We start from the raw sequence: 26,640 nt of genomic DNA, 5'->3' as shown, positions 1-26,640 counted from the left end.
TCATGATTATGGGCCGGGCAGCTCAGCTGTCAGTCCCTCTTGTTTTTGCCAACGTTCTTCTTCCTCTACTTCTACTTCTACTTCTTCCTTTTCTTCCTACCACGAAATCTGCCTTTCAGAGCATGAAAATAAACCACAATTTGCGAATAGGCCCTGTCCAATGCCAACAGTCCTTAACTATGTGAGCTAATAATCCTGATGGTGGTGCTATAGCAACTGTCTTAGCTATAGGACTTTGAAATTAAAATATACATTTTATTTGTACACAAATATGTATATGCATGTATGTGCGTGTTTATTGAATATTGAGTATTATGTTAATATTTCTGTTTGATTAGAATTATAAGTAATCATATGAAATTTAGATTGAAACAGTTATCACAGTGTATCAAGAAAAAAGAGCTGACGTAAGGTTGAAATAAAATCTCACTGTGCTTCTTTTGCCTAAGTGAGCCGAGGTGATGGCGAACTTCTGCATTCTCTTTTATTTCCCTCTACAGGAAGTGGTCTGGAGGAGGAAGTCACACAGCACGAACATAGCATTTTAGCTTCATGTTCATAATGATAAATAAGAATTAAATTAAATGAGAATGTAATGTTAGGCCTGATCAACATAGAGTTTGAAAAAAAATCTGTTTTGTAAAAAATGTTGCTGTTATTTGTGTGAAAAGGAAAGAAAGTGAAACACCTCTGTGACTGAGGGTCTTGTGGTTTTGCTCCATGATGCTTATGTGAAAATGTTACCACGTTGCTGGTGACAGTGCACAAGATGTTGACAATGAATGCAGACAGGTTGATTTTCCTTTTAGCACTGTGCTTCACATGTGTGTCTTCAAATGGTAAGACCTTTTGTGAAATAGAGAATTAAATTAATTAGTTTGAAATGTTTAGTAAATAATATGACATTAATACTTTGTTTTTCAGTAAATTTGATTTTTATTTGAAGTTATGTGGTTGACTTTCAATATGAAACTTTAGCCAAACTGCTTTTATATTGTTATGTTAAATTATAAAACATGGTAAATATAATGTAGCCTAGATCTTATACTGTATGTTTCTCCTTTAAAACAAACTGAGAGTCTGTGGTTGGATTCACATCATTGTTACGCATTTTCATCACATTTGGTGTCATATGTTTTTTCATGTCTTATGTCATTTTTAGATTTTATAAATTTCCATAATTGGTCTTTATATTTACTCTTAATTGTAACTTTATAGTTGCAATTTATCAAATGTATTCTCGATCATTAATTTAAAGGTTTCCAGACAAAATGTTTGAATATTTCAAGTTATGAGGAAGAAGTGTTTCTACGGTTCTACGGTAGTACTCTTGGATATGCGAGTAAAGTGACCCAAGCATTAAACTCCTTGTTTTTCTCTTTTACTGTTAAGGTCAGAATTCTTGTGAGTGGTATTCACAGGTTTGTGAGAGGCACAGACTCAGTGCTCTGCTTGGTTCCTCTGTGCTCCTCCCTTGCAACCTGAGAACAAGTAATGTCACCCAGGTCTCATGGGCCCAAACTCCTGAAGAGGACTTTGTAAACCTCACTTCTGATGGTCGTATTAAGTTCCTGGACCCCAGAGATGGCCGGGTTAAAGCCTTCCCAAACCAGGGCTCAGAAGGTAACTTCTCCATCCGCATCGATGGGCTTAAAAGCTCTGACCTGGGGTGTTATCTCTGTAAGTGGGAACAGGACTGCCTTCAAGTGGATTTGACTGCTGAAAAAGGTAAGAATAATTCTGTATAAGAATTCAAGGTGATGCTCTCTATCTTGAACAGAAACTTCTGCAGTGACATGCGGCTTCTTCATTTCCATGGTCACAAACCTTGTAGGCCAGACACATAAGAGCGGACAAGCAAATGTGTTAGAGTTTCCTGTTAAACCACAAGTTTCCGTGCAGGTACACTTAGCAAAGACATGAAGCTTCTGATTTACATCTGTGTGGGAGCGGCTGTTTTCATGCTGCTGAGTGTGGGCTGTTACTTCTGCATGAAGTGCATATGTGAGTACCTGCCAAGTGTGGCACTCTCATTTGAGGAGAAGTGTTGGTTTTGATATTTCATTAAAAAAAAAAAATGGATGGATGGATGAGTGTTTTATTCATCGACACTTTGTGTATTTCAGGTGATTGTAAGAAGACAGAACATGACTATATGAACAATCCTGCAGGTGCTACGGGTAAGAATTATTTCAGGATTTACTTGGTATTGTTCGAGGATTGGCCACTTTCATTGTCCAACCCTGACCTTTAATTTGTATGAAACTTGTCTAGGTGTTTTATTATTTCATGAACTTAGCATAACTAACACTTATTTTTCATCATTGTAGCCCCTGCAGCCCACTGAGCCTTGAAGTTTCATAATGATTCCCTCGCCAGTAGCCTAATCAAGGCATCTTAAACTTATTAAAAGTTATAACTTAATTGGGTAAGAGGACAGCAATTAGAAGAAACCTAGTTTAATTAACGTTCATGTAGTTCTACTTTACTACAATATCAAGGAGTTTTGACAGCAATGACAGATCCCACAAGTGTCAAAGAACTCTTTTGCAAAATGGCTGCCAAGCCACAATTACTGGCAGTAACATCTAAATGAAATCCATTTTTAACACCAATGAAATTGATGTGTAATAGTGATAGGACTACAGGGCCATCAGCTACGGGAGCTATGTGTCTGTCAAGGTTAAATTAAATCTAACTGATAGGCCGACCTCTAAAACTTATTGACATGAACTTATACATTATATATATTTTTTAATATATTCAAAAAACAAAATTGAAATTTGGACGCAGCCAGGCTAGCTTTTCTGATCTTTGCACTAACTGATTGCTAGCTAGGCCTCATATTTACATGAGAGTCTGTGAGAGAGCCATTAAGAGAAGAGAAGATAAGATAAGATAAGATTCTTTATTGTCATTGTACAAATTATACAACGGAATTCAGATGCACTTCAAGTACCGGACTCAAACATATATGAAAGTAAAATAGGTAATAAATAGATGCTTACATTCATACACACATACACACATTACACAAACGTATTCAAACTTTTTTTCCCATACACTCATTACCAACATATGCAGTAAAAAAAAAACATGGTATAAAAAGGTCCTCTGAAATGTGTGTGCCCAGGAATTTGAAGCTGGACACCCTCTCCCCGTTGATGTGCAGTGGTGAATAGACATCCTGCTTCTTCCTGAAGTCAATATGAGTTCTTTAGTTTTTTTGATAGTAAGAGTCAGATTAATTTCTGTGCACTACTCTGTCAGCCTCTGTACCTCCTCTCTGGAGGCAGACTCGTCACCTTTGGTGATCAGTCCCAACACGGTCGTGTCATCTGTGAACTTAACTGTTGTGTTGATGTTATGAGAAGGAAAACAGTCATTAGTGTACAGAGAGTAGAGGAACAGGCTCAGCACACAGCCTTGCAGGGCTCCTGTGTTAGAGTGCAGGAGAGATGCGGGCCCATCTTGACTGACTGTGGCCGGTTTGTTAAGAAGTCCTGTATACAGAGGCAGATACTGTACGCCCAGGTTGGACATCTTGGAGAATAGTCTGCTGGGTAAGATGGTGTTAAAGGCAGAGCTGTAGTCCACAAACAGGAGCCATGCATATGCCCCCTGTTGTTCAAGGTGGCGCAGTACGGTGTGATACAGAGAGTGCTGAGCCGCTGCATGTACGTGCACCACCATCTTGCCGTGTATTATAGTGTTATTCATCTTCTAAGTGAACTCTTGACAAGAGAAAACAATCCTTTTTCCAAAACGCAAAACTGTTCCTCAAAGTTTCTTTAAATAATGTTACACAGCAGGTGCCAGTGCTCCACCTGCAGAAACAGGCAGAGCACCAGAAGATGAACAGCAGAGAGGTAATTATTCTAAATTACATCACCAGCACAGACACAGTCACTTGTGAGACAAATACAAGCAATATTACTTTTTTTGTTTTATCATCTGTTTATTGAAAGACTCAAGTCACTTAGTGTCATGTTTTTCCTTTCCTACAGGAGCATACAACCATAATATTGTCTATGGTACGTTTACAAAGCTCTTCCTTTTAAACCTTAATTTCCATGTCATCTGTTGATTCACATTCTTAGAAAGCTAATGTCATTGTATCCCACCTTAAACATCTCAAACGTTTGTGTCAATGCTTTCTTTATGAATCCTTTTTAACGTCAGAAAATGACGACCAGGACCCAGCCAACCAGCAGGGAGACCACAGCAGAAATCGGTGCCCTCTACCAGAAGTTGTGCCTGATCCTGAAACCACTCAACCCAGCCAAAGCACATGTGGGATTTATCCAAACTTGAACCAGTTTAACTTTGTGAGGATGGAAAGTCAGAGAACAAAACAGAGATTTCACAGAGGTGCTTAACATTCAAAATAATTATTGCAATACTGGTGACTCTTATCATCTTATCATGAGAAACTGGAGTTATTCATTCTTCTCTCACTTTTCAGAACTCTTCAACAGATTACGCCAAGCAAGCTTCAGTCGACATTATTATGGTAACTGAACATCTTTGATTATGTTACATCATTTCATTGCAGTCAGATATCTAACTGAAATATTTTCATACACAGTTAACCGTGATGAATTCAGCCAGCAACAAGCAACTCAGGCAGAGAACCAAAACAGAGGTATTTAAATTCCATCTGTATTATCTGTCAGAATAATGTGAGAATGATAGCCTTATGTGAAAAGTACTTATTTATTATTTACTACAAAACTTTTGTTTTGCTGCAGGTTTGGGAAAGAAGAAAGCCAAAGACAGTGAGTTCTGACTTAATCTGTGGGCCTGTTCGGGATGATATGATACTGTGCACTGATCTGCTTCTACTTCTGTTCTTTCCTTCTCAGATTGTGAATACAAAAACCCGATTTACAACAGGAGCACAGAGCAGCTGCACCAGATGTAAAGAACAGAGGACGCCTTTTAAACAGCTGCATGTTTGGTGCATGTCTTCTTGTATTTTTTATTGTATGCTTTCATTTTATGTCACTGCCTTCACAATCTATACAAGTATGTAAGTAAGTTGTTGTTTTGGAAAAAAATAATAAATATCATCACATACAAAAAAAAATCTGTACAAGTGTGCTTAATTAGAGATGCCGTTGTATTTACAATGTGTTTTTATGCCAGTGAAAGGTAAAATAGTTAAAACACACTTAAACCTACAGACAGTTTATAGTTTCTTGTTCACCTGCATGACTTTATGAACAATGGGAGGAAGCACATACAAGCATTGGAAAGGCAGTGGACACCAGCTAATTTAAATACACAGGACCTTCAGAGTGACAGTGAATTTCTGAGTTGACTCTCTTGTAAGTTGTGCCAATTAAGCTAAATGAGAAGCAGCTGCTCCGCCTGTCATTGTGTCATTAACCAAAGATGGCCGCTAACAATTCAGACTTCATTTTGTTGGCAATCATTTCATTATCGCTCCTCCTTGTGAGATGTGAAACCTATGCTGTTTCTGAACAATTTCAAGCAGTAGTTCATAGCACTATCAATAGAAATGCATCAACATGTCATGATGGGTTCATGTCTGTTTACATATCAAAGGTGCAATTTGCTGATCTTCCCTTCACCATTTATGTTCAAGGTAAGTCAGAGACAAAAGTATATATAACTGATGTTGCCCCCAAGCCTTAATGTGTGTGTTGGCTCTTGTTTGTTACCAAAATTTAAACAGATGAACACAATGGATATTACCAAGCCATCGCTGTAGCAGAACAGTGCCACTACTTCCTCAGTGAAACTGACACCTTCATTATCTTAACAATCACTTCTCATGGGTGTTTCGTAAGAAGACAAGTAAGCTGATGTCTCTTGAGTTTCTCTTTCTGTTGAATTCTGTCCAGATATATACAAGTTTTTTTTAAATATATATTCTCATCTGTTCTTCTTTTACCACTTTGTTCTATAGAAATATATTACACATCTGACTGTTGTCATCATGGCACATGCAGACAAGGGAAGGCTTGAAATTGTTGGGACAATACCTGTCATCTGTGAAAGGAAAACTAATGGCGGTAACTCTAAGTGTAGCTACAGATAAAAACATGACATAACATTTCAGAATTCAGTTTTATCAATAATTCTCAGTGTGTTTTCTACAGGGGTGAACAAAAACGAGTATCCACTGGTATCAAGAAATCTTTTCTGCAAGAAAGATGGGTTCATTATTACCATTCCTCAGAATGCAACAGTCCCCCCTCTGGACCTGGATACAGTCTGGATCCCTTCCAGTCACAGCACCAATTGTAAACCCCAAAAAAGATCCAATGAGGCCGTCACTTTCAGCTTTCCATTCACTGATTGTGGTGCCCAGTCTATGGTAAAGGTTTATAAATGACCTCCCAGGCAGGTTTAGTATGTGGTACTTTTTTAACAAAATAAAACTGATGTGGTTGAATCTTTCAGACAGAAGATGGAATTATAACCTACTGGGTCCAAGTTGAGCTGAAACAACATCTTCAGAAAGGCTCTATTTTTCGTAACACTCCTTTTCAGTGAGAAACTAAAACATTTCACTTTTCTTGCTTTTTGAAGGCAATGAGGCTCATTTCTGTTTTTTTTTTTTGTTTGTTTTAGTCTTACTGTGCTGTGTAGCTTTATGCTGGCCCAAATGAATCAGCTGGTCTTCAGCGTTCAGGGAGAAAAATCCAAGGAGTCTTCAACATTGAAGAGCGAGGGAATACTGAGGACTGAAATGAGGTTTGCCAAAGGTCAAGTTTATTATTTCTTTCATATTTCAACATTCCTGTTTTTTTACCTCTGTTGTTCATGAAAGTATGTATTTATGTTTATATTTCACAAATATTTTTTAAAGCGAACTTTCTTTAATATATATTTTTTGACTTTTTTTTCTGTCCACAGATTCAAATTACAGTTCATTTTATTCCTCTCGTGATCCTCCAGTGACTGAGCTCGGCCTGCCTGTGTATGTGGAGGTCTTTGTGCTCAAACATGAGGGCAAGGATTTGGTGCTGCTGCTGGAGGACTGCTGGGCAACTCCAACTAATAACCCACGTGACCCACAAAGATGGAACCTACTTGTTAAAGGGTGAATTCACATGAAATTAACAGGCATATTTTACCATCTCTGTGTATAAAGCTCATATAAACCTCTCTACCTGCACTTTGATCAATTAAGATATTCCTTTGATCCAAACTAGATGTCCTTTCAGTGGTGATAGCCACCAGACTGTTGTGTTGCCAGTTGTTTCCAGTAAGGAGCTGAAGTATCCCTCTCTTCATAAATGGTTTGTTGTCAAGCTGTTCTCCTTTGTGAAGCCCCAAACAATAGAAAACCTGGTATGTAAGAGAAATTTTATACAATGACCGGAATATGATCATATTGTTTTCAAAAATAGGATGTTCTCTTACAGGTATATTTCAACTGTGAAACAGAGATCTGCAAAGGACCAGATTGCTCACAGTCCTGCAGCGATGGTAAGTGGAACTGCAGCCTATAATACTTTATAGTTCTGACTCTGGTAATTGATTTACAAACTTGCTTTCATGTAAGACTGTTAACAATAGTATTATGTTTCTTTAATGTTTTTCAGACAGGCGTAAATCAAGATGGATTACACCATGGCCTAGACAGAGGACTCTTCATAGTGTAGTCTCTGGTGGGCCTCTTCTTTATCTACTGTAAAATACCAGAGAAGTGACAGCTAGTTCATGTTCGGAAGCGACTTTGCATCATTTATAACAAATAAATCAATTACTAACACTCATGGCCACAATTATGTGTGTATGTATGTATGTATGTATATATATAACAACAATATAACTAAATAACTAAATAAATAAATAAATGTCAATAACTAAACCAAAGGCCTACCAAAATACAGAGTATGAAGTAGCCAGAGAGGAGACTATCTTATGTTGAAGCTGTGAGCAGAATGGAGAGAATTGGGGAAATGGTGACAATAGAAAAAGAAGAGGAGGAGTTAAAAGCAGGAACTGATCAAAATATCTGGAAAAAAGCGTTTTTTGGCATTCATAAACTTGGTCATTAATTTTGCAGTGGACATACAAGGGAAGTCCGGAAGGATTGAAATCGTGCTGGATGCTGCCGGAAGGTTCCTGAAAGTTGTTGACATCACTAGAGAGGAATTAGATACAACACTAAGGGAAGGACTTGCTCAGTCGTAGATGGGTTATAAAATGGACAATATTATGGAAAGGGATCACTTTGGGTGAACTAAGTAAATCTATACCGGTGTTATATATCACTGTAGAACTGTTACAACCCAGTAGATGGCAGTAATGCAACTATTATGGATGCCAACCACAATTAAACCAAACGGAAGAAGCAGAAGACAATCTTTGGTCATGTGCCCACAAGTCGACCAATAGGAACGCAGAATGAACTAGTTTGCGGAAATCATTGAGTGAGCGTGTCGTCTTTTAAAACGACAGAATAGTCATGGAAGAATTTTCCTTTTTTTTAACATTTTATTGCAATAAATGTTATATGTGGGCATATACACAGACTTAAAGGTGTTTTGTAGGACTAACATTGGTATTTATTTAGTCTGTTTACTGCCTGTCACTGAAATATTCTGTTAAATATAGTAAAAGTTGTCAGTTATGTCGGAGTCAAAACGTCTGCCGATATATCAGCACAAGGCTAAGTTAATTCAGGCTGTAAAAGACAGCACTTTTCTGGTTGTCACCGGTGAGACTGGCAGCGGGAAAACCACACAACTTCCACAGTACTTGCATCAAGCAGGTAAGCTTTCATTTTGCCGTTTTGCACCTACAAATATTAAGTTAACGGGATAACTGCTTAACAAATATATCAGAACAACATTGAGACCTGCGAAAATGATTTGGGGGTAAATACAACATCTAGATACATTTTTTAATGCAACAGTCAGAAACAGGCCCGGATTGAGATAGTTTTGTCAAGTTAAGATACAATTGTGAGCATTTCAAGATATATATTCTCTTCTTCTTGTTTAATCGTAGGTATTTGTAAAGATGGCAAAATTGGTATTACCCAGCCCCGCCGAGTGGCTGCCATCACAGTGGCCCAGAGGGTAGCCCAGGAGATGCAGTGCACTATTGGTAAAGAGGTTGGCTACCAAGTACGCTTTGATGACTGTACATCACAGGTAAGCAACACAGACGACTCAGCCCATTTGATATGGTAAACGGTAAATGGACTGTACTTATATAGCGCTTTTCTAGTGTTTGCGACCACTCAAAGCTGCTTTTACACTACATGTCACATTCACCCATTCACACACTGATGGCAGAGGCTGCTACGCTATGCCACCGGGAGCAATTTAGGGTTCAGTGTCTTGCCCAAGGACATTTCGACATGTAGCCTGAGGGAGCTGGGGATTGAACCTCCGACTTTCAGATTGAAAGACGACCGACTCTACCACTGAGCCACAGCCGCCCAATATATATCGTATTTAATGATAATTTTCAGTGGAGTAAAGTTATTACTTTGTTTGAGCCAGGACACAGTGGTGAAGTACATGACGGATGGCTGTTTGCTCAGAGAGATCCTGGCAGATTCTGTACTTTCTCAGTACAGTGTTGTAATCTTGGATGAAGTCCATGAGCGCAGCCTCAATACGGTTAGTCAATATATGACACTGTTAACCTTTAATCAGTGTTATATTTATGCATGATACTATCAGGTGCATAAAATAGTTTCTTGTTTCTGTCAATCTTTCAATGCACACTTTGATTAGCTGTCTGTATGTGTTGCAGGATATTCTCCTAGGTTTATTGAAAAGAGTCTTCTCAGATCCTGCTAAGGCTACTAAGGGCCGAACTTTTCCTTTGAAGGTGGTGGTGATGTCCGCCACCTTGGAAACTGACAAACTTTCAGCCTTTCTCGGTGGCTGTCCTGTCTTTGCTATTCCTGGGAGGACTTTTCCTGTCACCTGCACATTTGGTTCCGCTGTAGGACCCAAAGACATTGAGAGCACAGGTTATGTAAAGGAGGTACTAAGATTCATTTTTAAGACTCTTATGCTCTATTAACATGAAAAAACTTCTTTAACTTGGCTTGACAACTTTACAATGTATACGGGTTAATCAACTTTTGATTTGCTGTTGTAGCTTAAAGCATTTCATCGAAATCTATTTGATTTGACCTCTTTGCTCCCAAGGTCATCAAAGTGGCCCTTGATGTGCACACCAGTGAAATGGCTGGGGATATTCTTGTGTTTTTGACAGGTTAGTCCTAATTATCAAGCTCTTAAAACACAAACATATCTTAACCCTGAAAAAATTCTGCCACATTAATTCTCCATATTTGACAGGTCAGTCAGAGATTGAGCGAGCATGTGACTTGCTGTATGAGAAAGCTGAATCTATAGACTACCGCTATGATGTACAGGACAAAACCGTGGAGGGACTTCTTATTTTGCCCCTTTATGGATCAATGCCCACTGGTAAATGCATACAACACCTGTTCCACTTTATTCTTTTACGTTGTTGCCTTTTTCTTATTGATGGCACTGCAGAAGAAAACACAACAACTGTGAAAAAAGATAAACTTTTTTGTTCTCATCACAGACCAACAGAGGCAGATCTTCCAGCCTCCACCTTCCGGAATAAGGAAGTGTGTGGTGGCCACAAACATTGCAGCAACATCTCTCACTATTAATGGCATAAAGTAAGTGAGGCATGTGGTCCATGACTTACTAATTTAACAATGAATAGTGACTGTAATAATTGTATAATTCTTAATCCCATAAAGGTACATCGTGGACAGTGGGTTTGTGAAGCAGCTCAACCACAACTCGAGGGTGGGCATGGATATTTTGGAGGTGGTGCCTATTTCAAAGTGAGTTTTTGAATTTAAAAAATGTAATTTCAGTACCTACAAATAGGTTTCTTGAAGTAACTTTGTTACTATCACCAAGACAGCAATTTAGACTTTATTTTTTTGATGGTGGATTTTTTCGTTTTAAGGAGCGAGGCTCAGCAGAGAGCAGGTCGAGCTGGAAGAACATCAGCTGGGAAATGCTTTCGAATCTACAACAAGGATTTCTGGGAGAAGAGCATGCCTGAGTATACAGTTCCAGAAATCCAGAGGACCAGTTTGACTGCAGTGATACTTACACTCAAGTGTCTGGGCGTTCATGATGTCATTAGGTATATGGATAGCCATTATGGGTCTGTGTGCTCTCTTAAAGTTCATCATTTATATCTGTTCTCTTTACTTAATATAGCAATGGGTTGTTGTTTTTATATTCAAGGTTCCCTTATCTGGACCGTCCAGAAGAAAGGTTTATTCTCGAGGCATTAAAACAGCTCTACCAATTTGATGCCATCAACAGGTGAGCAGTTACACCTGCAGACTTGAATCAGTTAGGAGTTAGGAGGAGTTAACTCAATTCTTTGTGAAATTTCTTGAACTCTTATCTGTCTTGTGTTTGGGTTAAAGGAGAGGTAGAGTGACCGAGCTTGGGGAGCTGATGGTGGAGTTCCCCCTGCAACCAGGCCTTACCAGGGCCTTGCTCAAAGCTGCCTCACTAGGTTGTCAGGACCTGCTTCTCCCTGTGGCGGCCATGCTGTCTGTCGAGAACATTTTCATCAGGCCAGGTCAGCAACTTGGCTTTAAAGCATGTACTTAATGAAAAAGTGTGTGGGAGGGAAGAAAGCCTGCAAAAACAAGGAAAAAACAGAAGTCTTGTATAATGTGCTGATAAGTTGGTGTATTGATTGATTAATCGAATGTGTCAGGAAATGGCTTATGCAGAGAAGTGTTAAATGTAACGTCAAGACCTGAGCTGTGAGTGCACAGCTTTGACTGATCTCCTCCATTCTGCAGGCCACCCTGACAAGCAGAAAGAGGCAGATAAAAAGCACAGAGCGCTGGCTACAAGGAGTGGCAGCATGAACGACTTTGCCACTCTCCTCACAGTGTTTCAGGCATGTAAATCCAGGTAAAGAACTTCTTTCTGGTGCAAAGAATGTCAGTGTTAGTCCATCATTGGCCATGCAGATGACTATAAACAGCATGATGACACTTTTCTCAGCTAGCATAAGTGTGGGCTTTTTCTTGCATTCTATAGTGACAGACCCTCAGCTTGGTGTAAAGACAATTGGATCCACTGGAGGGCGCTGAAATCAGCATTTAATGTGGAGACTCAACTGCAAGAGATCCTCCTCCATCTCAAACAGGTACAATTAATTTAGCATTCTGTTTGTCAGGACAATGCTGAGTACATTTATTTGAGGATGATTCTTATTTGTTTAAAACGTGGACCCTCTTCTCTTTTAGAAGAGAGATTTCCCTATAGAAACATTTGATGGTATGAAGAGTGAACTCTTCAGACGATGCCTGTGCACAGGATACTTCACCAATGTTGCCAGAAGGTATCACCAAGTTTCATTTAAAATTATCAATATTATACTCTTCATTGGGATTCCTTAATTATTTCCCATTCATGTAAACTTGAGCTGGCTGTGATTAATTATTTTGTTTTCCATCCCACATAGGTCTGTTGGAAAGGTTTTTTGCACAATGGATGGCCATGGATCCATGGTCCACATTCATCCATCATCATCGGTAAATGTATTTTTGAATTAATTAGACACTCAGTTTTTGTAAAAGACCTAATAGATTTGGTACAAATAGTTTATTTTTTCTTCTTGGATTTGTTTCTGTTTCTGAAAGCTGTTTGACCAGGAGGCTGAGCTTAACTGGGTTCTCTTCCATGATGTGCTGGTGACCTCACGAGTTTACATCAGGACGGTGTGTCCTATTCGATATGAGTGGGTGAAGGACTTATTACCAAAACTACATGAGGTTGACGTCTATGAACTGAGCAGTGTGGCAAGAGAAGAAGTGACTGATGATGAGATGATAAAATGGGAGACCAGGGAAGCAGCCAAAAGACAACCAGGTTATCATTATAATTAAGTTATTGATATTAAAATTTGGATGTTGTTCAACGTTATGGTTAATCTAAAGTGTTTGTTCCCTGCTGTGGCAATGCATGAAATGATCAAAGGGGAATAGAGTGTTGTTTTAGAGGTGAAAAAAGAAAATTGGTTTGGCAGTGTCATTATAAAAAACTCATAGATTACGTTGTTCTTTTTTCAGAGGTTTCTACAGAGGATGTAATGAAGAAGCTGGAGAAGAGAAACAATGAAACAACTGTCAATGATGCTCGTACTCGCTACCTGCAAAGAAAGCAACAAAGGCAACAAAGTAAAGCCCTTTGACTGAAAGCTTTTGAGGACATGAGTCAAATAATGTATCTAAAGCGGGAGCATTTTTGAAAATGATCTCTGAAGAATAAACATTCGTTACATCTTTCTTTTGTTTAATCCTTCCACCATACTGTAGCTGTAATTTGAGTTAATGGGTTTTTACAAGGTTTACTTATTAAAAATATGTGCTTTCCTCTAAAACTTTGAGCGGATTTGAAAAAAGAAGAGGTGGGGAAAATTAAAATAAAGCAAACATTTTGGGGAAGTTGACTTGCTTTTCCAGAGTGTTTTTTTTTCTCTGCCTGTCCCTCAGACAATCTAGACACAAGCTCTGTGCAGTTAGGGTGAGGTTAAGGTTACTGTATAGTACTTGATGTACTATCACACCGACTGTTCAGGTGCAGTGGACCCTCTCTAGCCTCGTACGTCACTTCCTTTTGTGTGGGTCTGCGGGGCTGCTGTAGTGTCTGTCTGGAAAGAAGGGCTTCCACGTTAAGAGAGCGACTAACCGCATTAAACCTACAAAGAGGCGGTTCGATCTGTCCAGGATTTGGAAATTATTTGTGATATAAAACACAACTATCTGTTAAGTTGTTGCTCAGTGGACTATTCTCTCGCTGACTCGCATACGCTTCAGTGAACCGCTGCAGCAGCAACAGACCAAGCACGCCGCCGCCGCCGCCGCTGCTGTTGTTGTGAGAGAAGAAAACAAGCTCGGTGAGCAGTCCGCTAAGCTGTGTGATCATTGACAGAGTTCAGTACACACACGCTTCGAGAGATAACTAGTAGAAGCCTTGTGCAGAGTACCTCTGGGCCTCTTCAAGAACCAACAACTGGGAATACTTTGTCGCCGAAGTCGAGGTAAGAAAAGCCGGCGTAACGAGGAGAACTAGCGCAAGTGGCTAACGTATATGCTAACTAGTTGTTAGCTTTAGAGCTATTATGGCTAGCTGCCTTGTTTGGTCGTATTGCGGTTACGGTCAGTGTCCTCACTGCTGTCTGAGGCGCCACTTAGCCAAACTAACCATCAGCTATTGATGAAGAGCAATAGTGACTAATTTACGGTCAAACTACGATAGAAAAGCTGACGACCTGTCTTGAAATCTGAAGGTTTGTTGACTTTTCCTCCGTTAGCTGGGTAACGTACTACACTGAAAGGATCAGGATGTCTTAACGTCACGTTAATGTTTATGTTAGGCAGCTTGTGGTTGTGCTTGGTAACTGTTACAGTTCGTCATAGATTAAATATATTTAACTAGCTTTATCGGGACGCTTTGTGAAGTATGTCTTTATGTTCTCTTAATTATTAACTACAGTGGTACTGTATGTGAACGAAGTGCCTTAACGCTTGGCTAGATATGTTTGTCCATGTCCTGTTTGTCCATAGGTCTTTTAGCTGACGTACAATTTAGACAAAAATTTGTTGTGCATAATGTAAATAATCACAGAAAGTATGAACTATTCGGCTATTCAAATTAGCAACGTTAGGTGTAAAGCTTTGAACGACTGTGGATGCACCATAAAAAGTCCGAAGTCGTGGGAAGCGTTATCTGTTTTTAACTTTGTAAACAAAGCAGTTCAAACAGTCTTTGTGTTCCGGTGACTGTATGCACTGTAAAATTCAAACCCTTCACTTTCACCGAAATACTGTGAAATTCTGTTAAACCTATTATCTAACATAAGCTGTTGATTCAGGGCTGACCCTGAATCACCAAGGCCTCTCCACAAACATTCGGCAAGAGCTGTGGGAGGATATTACATTTGATGCAGAACTTTGAAGCAATCTTTGTTATTGTTAGCTCAATTGCATGCATACTATACATTTGATCGCGCCCTGGCATAGTTGGATTTTAAACATTTATTTTATTTCTATATATTTCGACATTGGAACACTGGAGTATGTTTCATGAAGTTGCATGAGTTCTAATATGTAGCTCGTTCTCATGACTGCCATAACGCAAGTTCCATTTTGAATGCGTTGAAGTGTCAGATGGTCAGATAAGAGGTGGTGAGCAGACGTGCAGATATCAGCAGTTTTCTTTGTTGTGGAGTTGTATTTCAAGGCAACAGAACAGTCTCAGAAGGTGAGGAATTTATTCAAGCACACAACACTCAGATAGGCATCAAGAGCACTATGCAGAAAGTTTCCTTTGTTTTAAGAAATAGTCTTTGCTTTATGTGTTTACATCCTCCTCCCTGGCTGTATTTTGCTAACATTAGGACAAATATATTAAACATCTTTCAACTATCTAGCAAGATAGTGTAAAAAATAAGACCATGGCGGGTTTTTTTATAATTATAAATAGTCAGAAGGTACAGACTGTTTTGCTTGGTTTATAGCCCTCCTCACATGAATGAACGTTGATGGGCTTTGGAAGTTGTAACCACATGTTAAAGCTACAGCTGGCTAAGGTGAGCTTTGTTTTGGTACTGTATGGACAGTCTGACAATCAATTCTGCAATAACAGTATGTCTTTATGTTTTTTTTTTCTCCTGGTATTACACTATTTAGGTGTTTTTTTTATCTGAGCCCCTGTCAGGCACTTGAACAATAGGAACAGTCTGCAGAATTTCAACCAGCTTGTCTGCAGCCCATTCCCAATCCAGAGAGTGTTCTGCCCCAGCATGAATGAAGTCAGTGTTGTGAGAGACGGATGGCTCCACAAGAGAGGTAAGGATATTTTCACTGTCCATAACCTTAGTCTTAAGGTAAGTGATAGTCTGTGACTTACTTACTACGGCTATAGACATGAGAGGCATCTGTCAACTTTATAGTTTCCTAATAGTGGAAAAAAACTGTACATTTCTATTGTGATAATAGTTTTGAGATGGAGAAGTGTATTCATTAATATTTAAGCCAAACAGATGAGCAAATATTGAAATATTAAAACTGAATTTTAAAAAACAGTCTTCATCTGTCTTTGTTCCAGGTGAATACATTAAAACATGGCGACCTCGTTACTTCATCTTAAAGAGTGACGGCTCTTTCATTGGCTACAAAGAGAAGCCTGAGGTGTCCAGTGACCACAACCTCCCACCACTAAACAACTTCTCTGTCGCAGGTCAGTTTTTCCTTTTGGTTGGCAAATATCTATTGGTGCTTTATTACATTCTGAAAAGTTATTCTCATGTTTTGCTGTAAGCACCTTCAATTCTTCCATGTCGCTAAATTGTGTATGCCTTGTAGAATGCCAGCTGATGAAGACAGAGCGCCCCAGGCCCAACACATTTGTCATTCGTTGTCTGCAATGGACCTCTGTTATCGAGCGAACCTTCCATGTAGACAGCAACGAGGAGAGGTAAATTCCATTCAGTCCTAAGGTTTTAGGTGGTGGTGATTGCTCTGGTATTATGCAAGTACACATTAAAACAACTTCTGTCCACTCCTTAAGAGAAAAGTTCTGTCTACACTCAAAATGCAAATCAATATGAAATAGCTGAATCTCTTCTTCCTGCCCAACTAAACCCATCTGGTTATGAGTGGGACAGCTAGACTAGTAACTCAGCCTTGAGTCTTAGTCCATTAAAGCTTTGTTCTGTTGATGCCCTTTTCACACTATCAATTATTGTATGGTGTTTCAGAATAGAAAGAATCTTAAGAAAAGAAATACACAAGGAACAACACTTTTATTCTTAGAACATAAAATTAAACAGGCAATGTCCCTTCATTATAGGCAGTCAAATCCATTTTAGTTTGTCAGAGGGGGGAAGAGCATAATAAAGGAAATAGAATTCATTCCCAGATTAGATCTGATTATTCACCCCTAACCCAAGCAATCATCATTTAATTTTGTTTACATTGGCTCTGCCAAGTACCAAATCCCAGCAGCCCCCCAGATTATCCCCTACCTTCTCAACTAAGCTTGCTATACTACTGTTTTTCCTGTAAGATATATTTTTGGCAAAACATCTATACCATCTGTCTAAATACAAGAGTCTACCAACACATGGCAATTCAATTTCTTTTCGAACAGATTCAGAGTAACGTAGACATGCCTTTTTCTAGATTTGATAAAGGCAATGAGTGTTTTCTTCTGGCTCAGGGAGGAATGGATGCGATCGATCCAGGCAGTGGCAAATAGCCTGAAGAGTCAGCAGCAGGATGAGGAGCCCATGGAGATTAAATTTGGCTCACCAAGTGACAGCAGCGGCACAGAGGAGATGGAGATTGCTGTGTCCAAATCCCGCACAAAAGTGGTCAGTATTTGCACAAGCAGTGTCTGGCATCTGAGTGTTTGCTGTGTTTGTCCAGTTAAGCTCATCTTTATTGAGCAAGTTGTTCAAACTTTAAGCCTCTTTCTCAAAGCTTTTTTGTGAAGCAGGCTTTAAATGAATGGAGGGTTATATTTGTTTATATTTTGCCTGGTGCTGGATCACTTCTAGTGATTTTAATGGCTCTCTTGTCTTTTTAATGCTGACTTTGTCAAAAGTATGTAGAGATACATTTTCCTTATGTTAATGTTAACAGATCACGCAAATGTTTGTGATTTCCTTCATTTGTACTTTGTTCATTTCTTCCTTCTTTAATCTGACACTTTTAAATAAGTCATACCTTTATATTATATATGAACACCTTTCATATGAGTACCATCAAAACTCTTGTTGTCCTTCAGAAATGAACGGTGCGAGGGCACAAGTAGATGTACTCACCTTTGTAATGGCTTATCTTTGACCATTGTTCCTACAGACCATGAGCGATTTTGACTACCTGAAGCTGCTTGGAAAGGGAACATTCGGTAAAGTGATCCTTGTGAAGGAGAAGGCCACAGGGATGTACTATGCCATGAAAATCCTCCGCAAAGAAGTCATCATTGCTAAAGTTAGTGGTAATCGCATCATAGTAAAATCTTGACTTTAAATTGATTAGCAACAGTATTGCTTTCTAGTATTGGTTCTTTCTCTCATTGCATGTACTGAATGTGTGGTGTTTGTGTATTCCTCTAGGACGAAGTGGCACATACAGTTACAGAAAGCAGAGTACTCCAAAATACGCGGCATCCCTTTCTAACGGTGAGTTACCAGCATTGTTACTTTGCCTTTGCCTTCCAGCATTAATGGACCATTTAACCAGTATGAAACGATCACTTTTGCTTTCCCCCAACAGACACTAAAATATGCATTTCAAACACATGACCGGCTATGCTTTGTGATGGAATATGCAAATGGGGGAGAAGTAAGTTTTCCTCTTTTTCCTCTGTTCTTTTATTGTGTCTTATGTGTTACTGTACCTAAAACCTTTTTGGAAGATCGCTAACTGTAGTAAGCGTGTTTATTTTAGTTATTTTTTTAAGCATCAACTTAAGGAAGCTTTCACAACAAATGTGTTCTGTTAAAATGGATCTGGTACATTTGTGTGGGTTGTGCTGTTCTTTTGGCTCGTGTGAAAACTATTAAAACATGCCCCTGTGTGGACCATACAAGCATGCCGACTCTGATGCAGTTTGCAACCAATGGTTTGTATGACTTAATATGTACTTCACTTGGGTCATTTGACAGATGAACCACAACTAAAATGAAACAATGTATTGTTTCATTTTTTTTTTTTTTTACCTTTGCCTAAAAGTAAAATAAACAAACGACTGCATGGAAGTAACCTGAGGTTATGAATCCAACTCTTACACTCTTTAGATGCATCCAGATCAGATCAAAATGTGGAACGATCGTGGGATGCAATGATGCACAACTGTTTTGGAAATTAAATCAGTTACGGAATCTTATTAATAAATCCCCAAAATGATAACAAAACATTTTTAAAATGACTGTAGAAATGAACACAGAAATGTTTGAACACACATCAATGTTTCCAACAGTATGACATTGCAGGTCTCCTTTGCCTTCTGAAAATATTTAAAACCATACATAACCCTCTTTCTAGTATGTTGGTTTTTATTTCAGAACTTTAATTCTCCATTCCTATTATCTCAAGCTACCTATCTGCTCACCTTGCTTTTCGTTTCCCCACAAACCTACACCTTTCCCCCCTTAAACAGCAGAATGAACATGTCAGCGAGGTGTACATGAAGGGGAAATGTTCCTCAGTTGTGGAAGGTGTCTCCATATCGTATTGATAAAACAAAAAAATGTTAAAATAGGTTGCCAAATATACTTTGGCAGTTTCAGTACACTTGGGCACTCTGACCTAGTAAAGGCTGAAAAAGAACTCCCAAGAAGACTTAAGATTTTTTTCAAATTAAGTATTAAGTATTTCAAGGAACATGAAGAATTGCTCTGTTTCTCATTCCCATGTCTACCTTTTTATTCCTTCTCAGCTCTTCTTTCACTTATCTCGGGACAGAGTGTTCACAGAAGACAGAGCAAGATTCTATGGTGCAGAAATAGTGTCAGCACTGGAGTACCTACACTCACGCAATGTAGTTTACAGGGATTTAAAGGTAAGGTCTCGCCTTTCTCTTACAATATATTATTAATTTATTCTAAATTAGATGGAGGGATGCCTTTAATATGCCATAGCCTTAGCTCTTCATGCAATCTGAAGTTTATGCAAAGGGTTTAATAATGGGTTGCAATTTCTTCGGGGTAATGGTCAACCAATTTGACTCTAATTTGAATCTTTCTCTGCACAGCTAGAGAACCTTATGTTAGACAAAGATGGCCATATAAAGATAACAGACTTCGGCCTGTGTAAGGAGGGCATCACAGACGGTGCCACCATGAAAACATTCTGCGGGACCCCGGAGTACCTGGCACCAGAGGTAACTCCACAGTGGCATCAATATGTTGTGTGACCAAGATTATGGAAATAAGCACAAGTCACTCGGCTGAATGAGTTTTAACATTGTTCACATTATTTGGGGACTATGTGGAAACCAGTTGAGAGTTTAGCTAGGAGAGCTTGTTTGCAATTTGTGGAGTTGGTGCTTTGGCCACCATAGGCATTGTTAAGACAAAAATGTTCCTTGATGAGCCCCAAATCTCTCTGACAAGAGCGACAAAATCTGTAGACAATTTGTCTAATCTCTGAACCATCCCCAACCGTTACTGCTGCGTGTTAGTGCAGAGCTAGGTATATAATGTTTCCTGTAGTCATACAATGCAGTAATCTCTACAAACAGATTCTGCATATGAATACAGAACCTTTAGCCCCAGGACAAGATATGGTCAGAAGCATTCTGGTTTTTGTTTGTAGTCTGAGTAGAATGGTTGAGTAGCAGTTTATGTGGGCATTGGCTGTATGCAGTGAAACTGTCGGTGTGGAGAACAAAATGGTGGAACTCATCAACTGTAATGCTTTCCCAGACCCCATCAACTATTGTCAGTCTATGATATAGCTTTTTAATCTATATAAACAGACAACTATATATATAAGTTAAGCTTACAATCTGCTCTTAGACGGTGTCTCTAAACTCCAGCTCATAGCAATGAGAGAGATGTAGCCATGAAGTAAGGACACAATCTCCTCTTAACTGCTGTAAAACAAGGTTGCTCAAAGTTGAAATTTGTTGTGTAATTTCTCTCTCAACCCTGTTCATTCTGACTCTGTCAGGTGCTTGAAGACAATGACTATGGAAGGGCGGTGGACTGGTGGGGACTGGGCGTGGTCATGTATGAGATGATGTGTGGTCGGTTGCCCTTTTACAACCAGGACCATGAGCGTCTCTTTGAGCTTATCCTTATGGAGGAGATCCGCTTCCCCAAGAACCTGGCTCCTGAAGCCAAGGCCCTACTGGCCGGTCTGCTCAAAAAGGATCCCAAACAAAGGTTTGTAGTTTGCCCCGGATGTTTTGACACTGTAGATTTTCATAATCAAACACTAATTTAGTAAGAAAAGAAAAGAAAAATAATTATTCTTATATATGTAAAGATAAACTGAGGACAGGCTTCAGTAATTCTACCAGTATTTGGAGGCTGAAAATAAACCTTTAAATTAAATTTAACCATAATAAAAACACAGGCTTTATGAAAGCTTCAAATTGAAAGCAGCTCCAACTTATTGCTTATTGCTTAAGGTCATTTTGAACATTCAGTAAATAGTTACTGCTTCAGTCTAAATAATTATAAACAATCATCACATTTTGTCAAAAAGTATTTTAATATTTTTGGAGGGTCCCTTAAATTAAGTTACAAGAGAAGTGTGGCCAAAAACTGTATTTCTCTTGGTTGGAAAAACCATAGAACCGCCAACTGATTTTTAAACACTTAATGTACTTGTAAGCATTCAAATGTAATAGAATTTTTTTACTGAAAGCACAGAAATGTAAAAATCAAAAAAGATAAACGTGTGGAACATTTCACGTTTCACTGTGAAAACAGCTATTCAGCCGAAAAAATGGCTCCTGAAGATGCAGCTTCAAAAAACATTTTCTTTCTGTGACTTTTGCTCCTGTCCACTTTGATCAGGGGCACCACATCCTCAGCTATAAATTAAGTAAACACATTATTAAGCCCATGTTCCTTTGTGATTAGTTTTGGTACAGAGTAATGGTCATAAACAGGGACTTAAATCGATTGTTTTTTTGGTCCAGTCTCAGTGTTTCTGAGAACAGTCGAAGAACTGCTATTAATAGCGCTTTGAGCACCACCTGCCGACTTACTAACACAAGAACCTGGAAGCCGTAAGGAAATGACAAATAAATTTGTCTAGAAAATGGTAAATACAAGTCAGAAAGGAATAACAAAACGGATGTGGTCGTTGTATATTTCTGATGATGTTGTTTGTACAATCATCCACACGAAGAAAAGAGAACAGAAGAGCTGCTGAGAAGATGTTGATAATCACAGTTTTGTTGTGTTTACAGGCTCGGAGGCGGACCAGACGATGCCAAAGATGTGATGAGCCACAAGTTCTTCACCTCCATCAACTGGCAAGATGTTCTTGAAAAGAAGGTGAGGTGCTGGAAATAAATAAACAAATGAGGCGTTGTTTACATTTAGATGTTCGACATGCAAAGGGACTGATATCCATCTTCTCCTCAGCTTATTCCACCCTTCAAGCCGCAGGTAACATCGGAGACAGACACGCGTTACTTTGATGATGAGTTCACAGCACAAACCATAACAATAACTCCCCCTGACAAGTGTAAGTGGATCTATGTCTGCCAAAATTCTTGAAGATTGTATTTTGGGATGTTTATACACATTTACGTCTGTTTGTAACTTGTGGACCTTTTTTCTCCCTCCCTTTTACAAATTCCAGATGACAGTTTAGATGCAGAGGATTCAGATCAGCGTACACACTTTCCTCAGTTCTCCTACTCTGCAAGCATACGGGAATGATCAATCAGACTCTTGAACAAGCAGGCAGGCTTACACACTATCACAATCCCACATACACACTTGCACTGCTGAGGAATTCGAGCAACACCAACAAAAACTGGCACAAGACACATTTTCATTCGATCTTTAACGCACATAAACTCACAGACACGCACACATACACACATACACATACTGGCAAATCAGACAAGACAGGGATCATAGAGTATGAAATAAACACACAGGCCGAGAATGTCTGACCTCAGTAGGTTTGTGTGGATAGACTGGCAGCTTTGTCTGTGTACATCCTCTCAGGGTTTGCTTTAGGCTTCCCTGCGGGACCTCTGCTGCACTACACTGGGTACCACATCAAAGCCTTGACACTTTGAAAACCAGGTTATGCCAGCAAGTACCACCTCTCTACCAGCTGCACCCATGCTTCACACACACACACACACACACACACACGCACACAGTCACCAATTCATGCATAGACTGCATATATATACACACAAACGTACTTGATAGAATTTTAAATAGCAAAATCAAAATTAGGAAACTGAAAACGTTTTGGGAAAAAGACAAATTTTTATTTCATCAATTGTTAAGGTTTTAAATGTAAAGCCATATTTCTGCATTTTGTGATTTATTTTTTTCCTTTTTTTAACAAGTGCTCTTTCTGGAACTTGCTGTTACAAATCAAGTATGGGACTGTTCCTACAGTAGGGGGAAATGGGGAAGATGGGGAGGGGAGGGGGCTGCCATTTCTGTGTTTGCACTGCACGTGTTTGTAAGAAAATGGGTGAGTGGATGTGTGAATGTATGGGTGTGTGCATTTGAGTGCAGGAGAATGTATGAACAACCATTTTGATTCCCAACCATCCCTTTGTGTCTGTTTTTTTGCATGTCTTTAAACTCTGAACAATTGCTGGAAAATCGACATGAGGACCCTACACGGCACTGGATGGCCTTTTTTTAAAGGGAACAAGCATGTGATTTATGATTGCTGTGACCAGCTAGGCGCTAAATTGAATGAGTCAGGAATAGAAAACTGGGATCTCTTGCATGACTAACTTTTGCTTTAAAAGCTACATATACTTAACTCAAAGTGATGCAGCAGTCAGTCTATTTCACCGAGTCCAGACTGACTTACCGACCAACTACCTTCTTGTTTGAGGTGTAGGAGAACGTTTTCTGTGTGAAAGACAACAGAAAAGAGGAGTATAGAGACTAGATGCTCGACCACAGTTGTTCCCAAAACCATCTAGAGAGACCAATGTAGATGTACACAGCCATTCGCTGTCCTCCATTCAGTAATTCTCACACCCTAGCTGATAAAGTAGGCACCAATCTTTGTTCATTTTCTATTTGTTATAACAGTGTAAGTTTAAAAACTATTTAAAAAAAAAACTGTTCCCGTATTTAAAGAATAAGAGTTGATTTGTTGTGAAGTCTTTATAATGAGGCCAAAAATTGACTGACTTGGTGGACGTTTAACACTTCAAATGATTCCACATTTTTGTTTAGAACCTTTGTTTTTTGTTTTCTTTAATTCTCTGTCGAGGCACTTAAATCAACATAGTTGTTTGTTTGAGCAACAGTCTGCAGGTTTACAATCCAACCCAACGCTGCATGAGCTTGTCAACCTTCAGACCTTCAACTTCCAGATTAACTTATCAAATACAAACATCCAATGAATTGTTTAGTATAAGTAGAAATCTGCATACTTTGAATTATGACAGCACATGACTGAGAGTCTGGACAGCATATTTTGAAGTGCTCATAATGACGCAAGCATTTTATTTTCCATATTGCTGGAAGAGATGTTGGTTTCCTCTTTGAGATTCACTAAAGGAACATCAAGATCTTTTTGTTTTTCATTTGTGTTGATTTTTTTTCCTTTATTGTCCATCTATTTCTCTAATTTGAAGACACATTGTCTTGTTTAAGTATACATTATATAAAATATATATATTAAAAGTTTTTAAACTCTTCATTTTGATTAAGTTCTTCATTTCAAGGGGTTTCCATTGGGGATTGCTTGTTTAAATGATCTCAGTAGTTTGATTTTAAATGGGCACTTCATTTCTGGTTAATAATGTCTGCGTTATAACATAAATATGTTCTTTAGCCTGAGCTGAGTTAACTATTTATAATGTGAATAATTGAGCATATATAAAAAGGATTATAAGGGATAGTTTGATTATGCATGTCAGACTAGCAGGATAAAAGTCCCATAAAGGTAATGGAAAACTTGTCTACATTTTGCCAAACACATTTTAAAATTGTACATTTTTAAATCAATTTTATATTCCAGACAATCCCTAAACAAAGTAGACAAGAGCCAACACCTTCTGTAGTGTTGAGAATAATGACATTTATGCTTTAATGCTATGTAATGCAGAGCTTTGGTTCTACAGAATGTTAAAAGTTTTCATAATAGCATCTGTCAGCATTCCCTGGGACACCCCTCATTTCACATTAATTTGATTTTATTTAAGTTTGTGTGAGTGACCAAGGGCCAGAGGGTGACAGTGATATGTTTGGGTGAAAGTGATGATGAGGACACAGAAAAGAAGCAGGTTTTTGACTTTTATGGGGCAGCAGGTGGCCCCAGTTCCTCAGAAGATAATGTGATAAAATGGCTTTGATTTACAGTTCACAACTCCAGCAACTTTTCTCACTGGCTCAGGCACAGCCATCATACTCTAGCCTAGTGTCCTGCTTTGGAAACGGCAGGAGCGGATATCAGAACCACTGCACTGATGGACGCCACTGTGGATTTGCCTTCATTGCTACCATGGCCATTAGGGGGTGCTGCTGAACTTTTTAAATATTGGTTGTGAAGCCATACTCTGAACCTCACTGCTGGCCACGCTTTAAGCAATGCTTCACAGCTAAACATGCAAGTTAATACCCCTTACCTCTCCTGTAGGCATACACAGGCACAACAAGTGCCTCTTCACTATTGTGTAAATACCAAAAAAAAAAGAGCTTGATGATGAATGCAGCATTAGTAGAAGGGGAGGTCTGCAGCTTTGTAGTATTTGATTTGCAGCTTTACTATGGTTACCTTGCTTCTCTGTATATTTGAATGTGATCAACAGTCACGAATGTCGCACCTGATGCTGGTGCAACAAGATTTGTTTTGCTTGTTGCTGTTAGTTGAGGCTCAGAGGGCCATGAAAAAAGCAATCTTTAAGGGGGAGGACTTTACTTCGGTGGAAAGTTTCAGACCCCCTTTGCAAGACTTTACAATGTAACGGGTGAAACCTGCTACAAAATGGTAGCTTATAACATTTGCAACTATAATGTGCCAGTAAACATTTTTAACGAATAAAGCTGCGTGAGTGTCTTTTTAATGTTTTTATAGTTTACACTGTACAGATACACAGTCTTGTGCAATCCACTGCAACAACACTCTACAATATTTTACTGACCAGGGCTGCTACCAATCACGAGTCCTTTTACTTTAATCCTTGAATTGGACAGTTTGAGGCCAGAAAAAAAGCAGCGACATTAAAATGAGATTTAGTGTTTTGCTCATTGAGGTAAATCCTTTAAAATAACAATTATACAATTGTGTATGGAGTCGAATATTCCAAAAGATACATTTTATCAGCAAATTAATATTGAATATGTGTTTGGGGGGACATCTTGCACTCTTTACCGAAGTTCTTAAACCCATATGACCCTTCTTATGACAACGTCAGAGAGCAACAGACTTAATTATGACCATTGTCAGTTGTGTTGTTTACAAAGAATATGACCATGGCGGTGGACATTACAAATAGAACCCTAAAACTGGATGTTAGTTTATTATTAATTGCAGAGATAATGGATTGCATTAAGACATACTGTCTAAATAATTTGTATTCCAAAAGCATAATACCACTACCAAATCGTGTGTTAAATGCGACGAAATGTTTCATATTTTGAATGTAAAAAATGCACAGTCTAGAAAAAATATAACGGTTAGATAATATCTTAATGTAGAAAATTATAGGCTGAAATTCAGAATTTGAAAGTCGCATGGCGCAAAACGCGATTGTTTTTTTTGCAAGAACGTAGGACAGGAAGTCTGCGAACCTGTCCCCACCCCAATCAGTGTGGCACGCCTGTCTTTATTAGCCGCTGGCTGTCCGGGCAGCATGGTTGATCTGTGCTCCAGGCCTCCGCCGACACCCGTGGATAAGTAGCTGCAGCGGCCCGGCA

General features: G+C 38.9%; 3 protein-coding genes across 5 annotated transcripts; all 3 read left to right on the top strand.

The window, feature by feature from the left end:
* The first annotated feature begins 777 nt into the window (after positions 1-777).
* LOC138597057 (uncharacterized) lies at positions 778-5,021 on the top strand. Of its 2 annotated transcripts, XM_069668575.1 has the most exons (11): positions 778-839; positions 1,393-1,728; positions 1,903-2,004; positions 2,127-2,180; positions 3,810-3,869; positions 4,008-4,034; positions 4,183-4,371; positions 4,466-4,513; positions 4,589-4,645; positions 4,752-4,778; positions 4,866-5,021. In XM_069668575.1, the coding sequence occupies exons 1-11, from the start codon at positions 779-781 to the stop codon at positions 4,922-4,924; spliced, it is 1,020 nt and encodes a 339-aa protein (XP_069524676.1). In that variant the 5' UTR covers position 778; the 3' UTR covers positions 4,925-5,021. The 2 variants fall into 2 exon arrangements, with proteins under 2 accessions (XP_069524676.1, XP_069524677.1); XM_069668576.1 differs by lacking the exon at positions 1,903-2,004.
* Positions 5,022-8,413: 3,392 nt separating this feature from the next.
* dhx40 (DEAH (Asp-Glu-Ala-His) box polypeptide 40) lies at positions 8,414-13,482 on the top strand. The gene is made up of 17 exons (XM_069668574.1): positions 8,414-8,755; positions 8,995-9,140; positions 9,495-9,614; positions 9,751-9,987; positions 10,155-10,221; positions 10,308-10,439; positions 10,564-10,663; positions 10,748-10,834; positions 10,963-11,145; positions 11,250-11,330; positions 11,438-11,595; positions 11,825-11,939; positions 12,069-12,177; positions 12,278-12,372; positions 12,496-12,565; positions 12,674-12,902; positions 13,103-13,482. Exons 1-17 carry the CDS (start codon positions 8,614-8,616, stop codon positions 13,222-13,224), a joined length of 2,193 nt encoding a protein of 730 aa, XP_069524675.1. The 5' UTR covers positions 8,414-8,613; the 3' UTR covers positions 13,225-13,482.
* Positions 13,483-13,684: 202 nt separating this feature from the next.
* On the top strand, positions 13,685-25,751 carry akt2 (v-akt murine thymoma viral oncogene homolog 2). Of its 2 annotated transcripts, none has more exons than XM_069668118.1 (14): positions 13,685-14,073; positions 15,725-15,883; positions 16,143-16,274; positions 16,400-16,511; positions 17,256-17,409; positions 17,900-18,031; positions 18,157-18,222; positions 18,317-18,385; positions 19,482-19,604; positions 19,797-19,925; positions 20,717-20,931; positions 21,969-22,056; positions 22,147-22,249; positions 22,367-25,751. In XM_069668118.1, the coding sequence occupies exons 2-14, from the start codon at positions 15,838-15,840 to the stop codon at positions 22,444-22,446; spliced, it is 1,449 nt and encodes a 482-aa protein (XP_069524219.1). In that variant the 5' UTR covers positions 13,685-14,073; positions 15,725-15,837; the 3' UTR covers positions 22,447-25,751. The 2 variants fall into 2 exon arrangements, with proteins under 2 accessions (XP_069524219.1, XP_069524220.1); XM_069668119.1 differs by lacking the exon at positions 13,685-14,073 and adding an exon at positions 14,241-14,322.
* Positions 25,752-26,640: the final 889 nt, after the last annotated feature.

Source organism: Semicossyphus pulcher, unplaced genomic scaffold, assembly GCF_022749685.1.
Source record: "Semicossyphus pulcher isolate SPU_LCO1_2020_fin unplaced genomic scaffold, fSemPul1.0.p SCAF_19, whole genome shotgun sequence".
Lineage (NCBI taxonomy): Eukaryota > Metazoa > Chordata > Actinopteri > Labriformes > Labridae > Semicossyphus > Semicossyphus pulcher.
The sequence above is the reverse complement of the archived record's forward strand: the minus strand, read 5'-3'. Positions and strand labels throughout refer to the sequence as shown.

Bases quoted from the DNA above. Each gene is read 5' to 3' on its own strand.
- LOC138597057 (XM_069668575.1), top strand. From the start codon at position 779: ATGAATGCAGACAGGTTGATTTTCCTTTTAGCACTGTGCTTCACATGT. The intron at 840-1,392 runs GTAAGACCTTTT...TTTACTGTTAAG, and splicing joins CACATGTGTGTCTTCAAATG to GTCAGAATTCTTGTGAGTGG. The intron at 4,514-4,588 runs GTAACTGAACAT...TTTCATACACAG, and splicing joins CTTCAGTCGACATTATTATG to TTAACCGTGATGAATTCAGC.
- dhx40 (XM_069668574.1), top strand. From the start codon at position 8,614: ATGTCGGAGTCAAAACGTCTGCCGATATATCAGCACAAGGCTAAGTTA. The intron at 10,835-10,962 runs GTGAGTTTTTGA...TTTCGTTTTAAG, and splicing joins GAGGTGGTGCCTATTTCAAA to GAGCGAGGCTCAGCAGAGAG. The intron at 12,566-12,673 runs GTAAATGTATTT...TGTTTCTGAAAG, and splicing joins ACATTCATCCATCATCATCG to CTGTTTGACCAGGAGGCTGA.
- akt2 (XM_069668118.1), top strand. From the start codon at position 15,838: ATGAATGAAGTCAGTGTTGTGAGAGACGGATGGCTCCACAAGAGAG. The intron at 16,512-17,255 runs GTAAATTCCATT...CTTCTGGCTCAG, and splicing joins GTAGACAGCAACGAGGAGAG to GGAGGAATGGATGCGATCGA. The intron at 20,932-21,968 runs GTTTGTAGTTTG...TTGTGTTTACAG, and splicing joins AAAAAGGATCCCAAACAAAG to GCTCGGAGGCGGACCAGACG.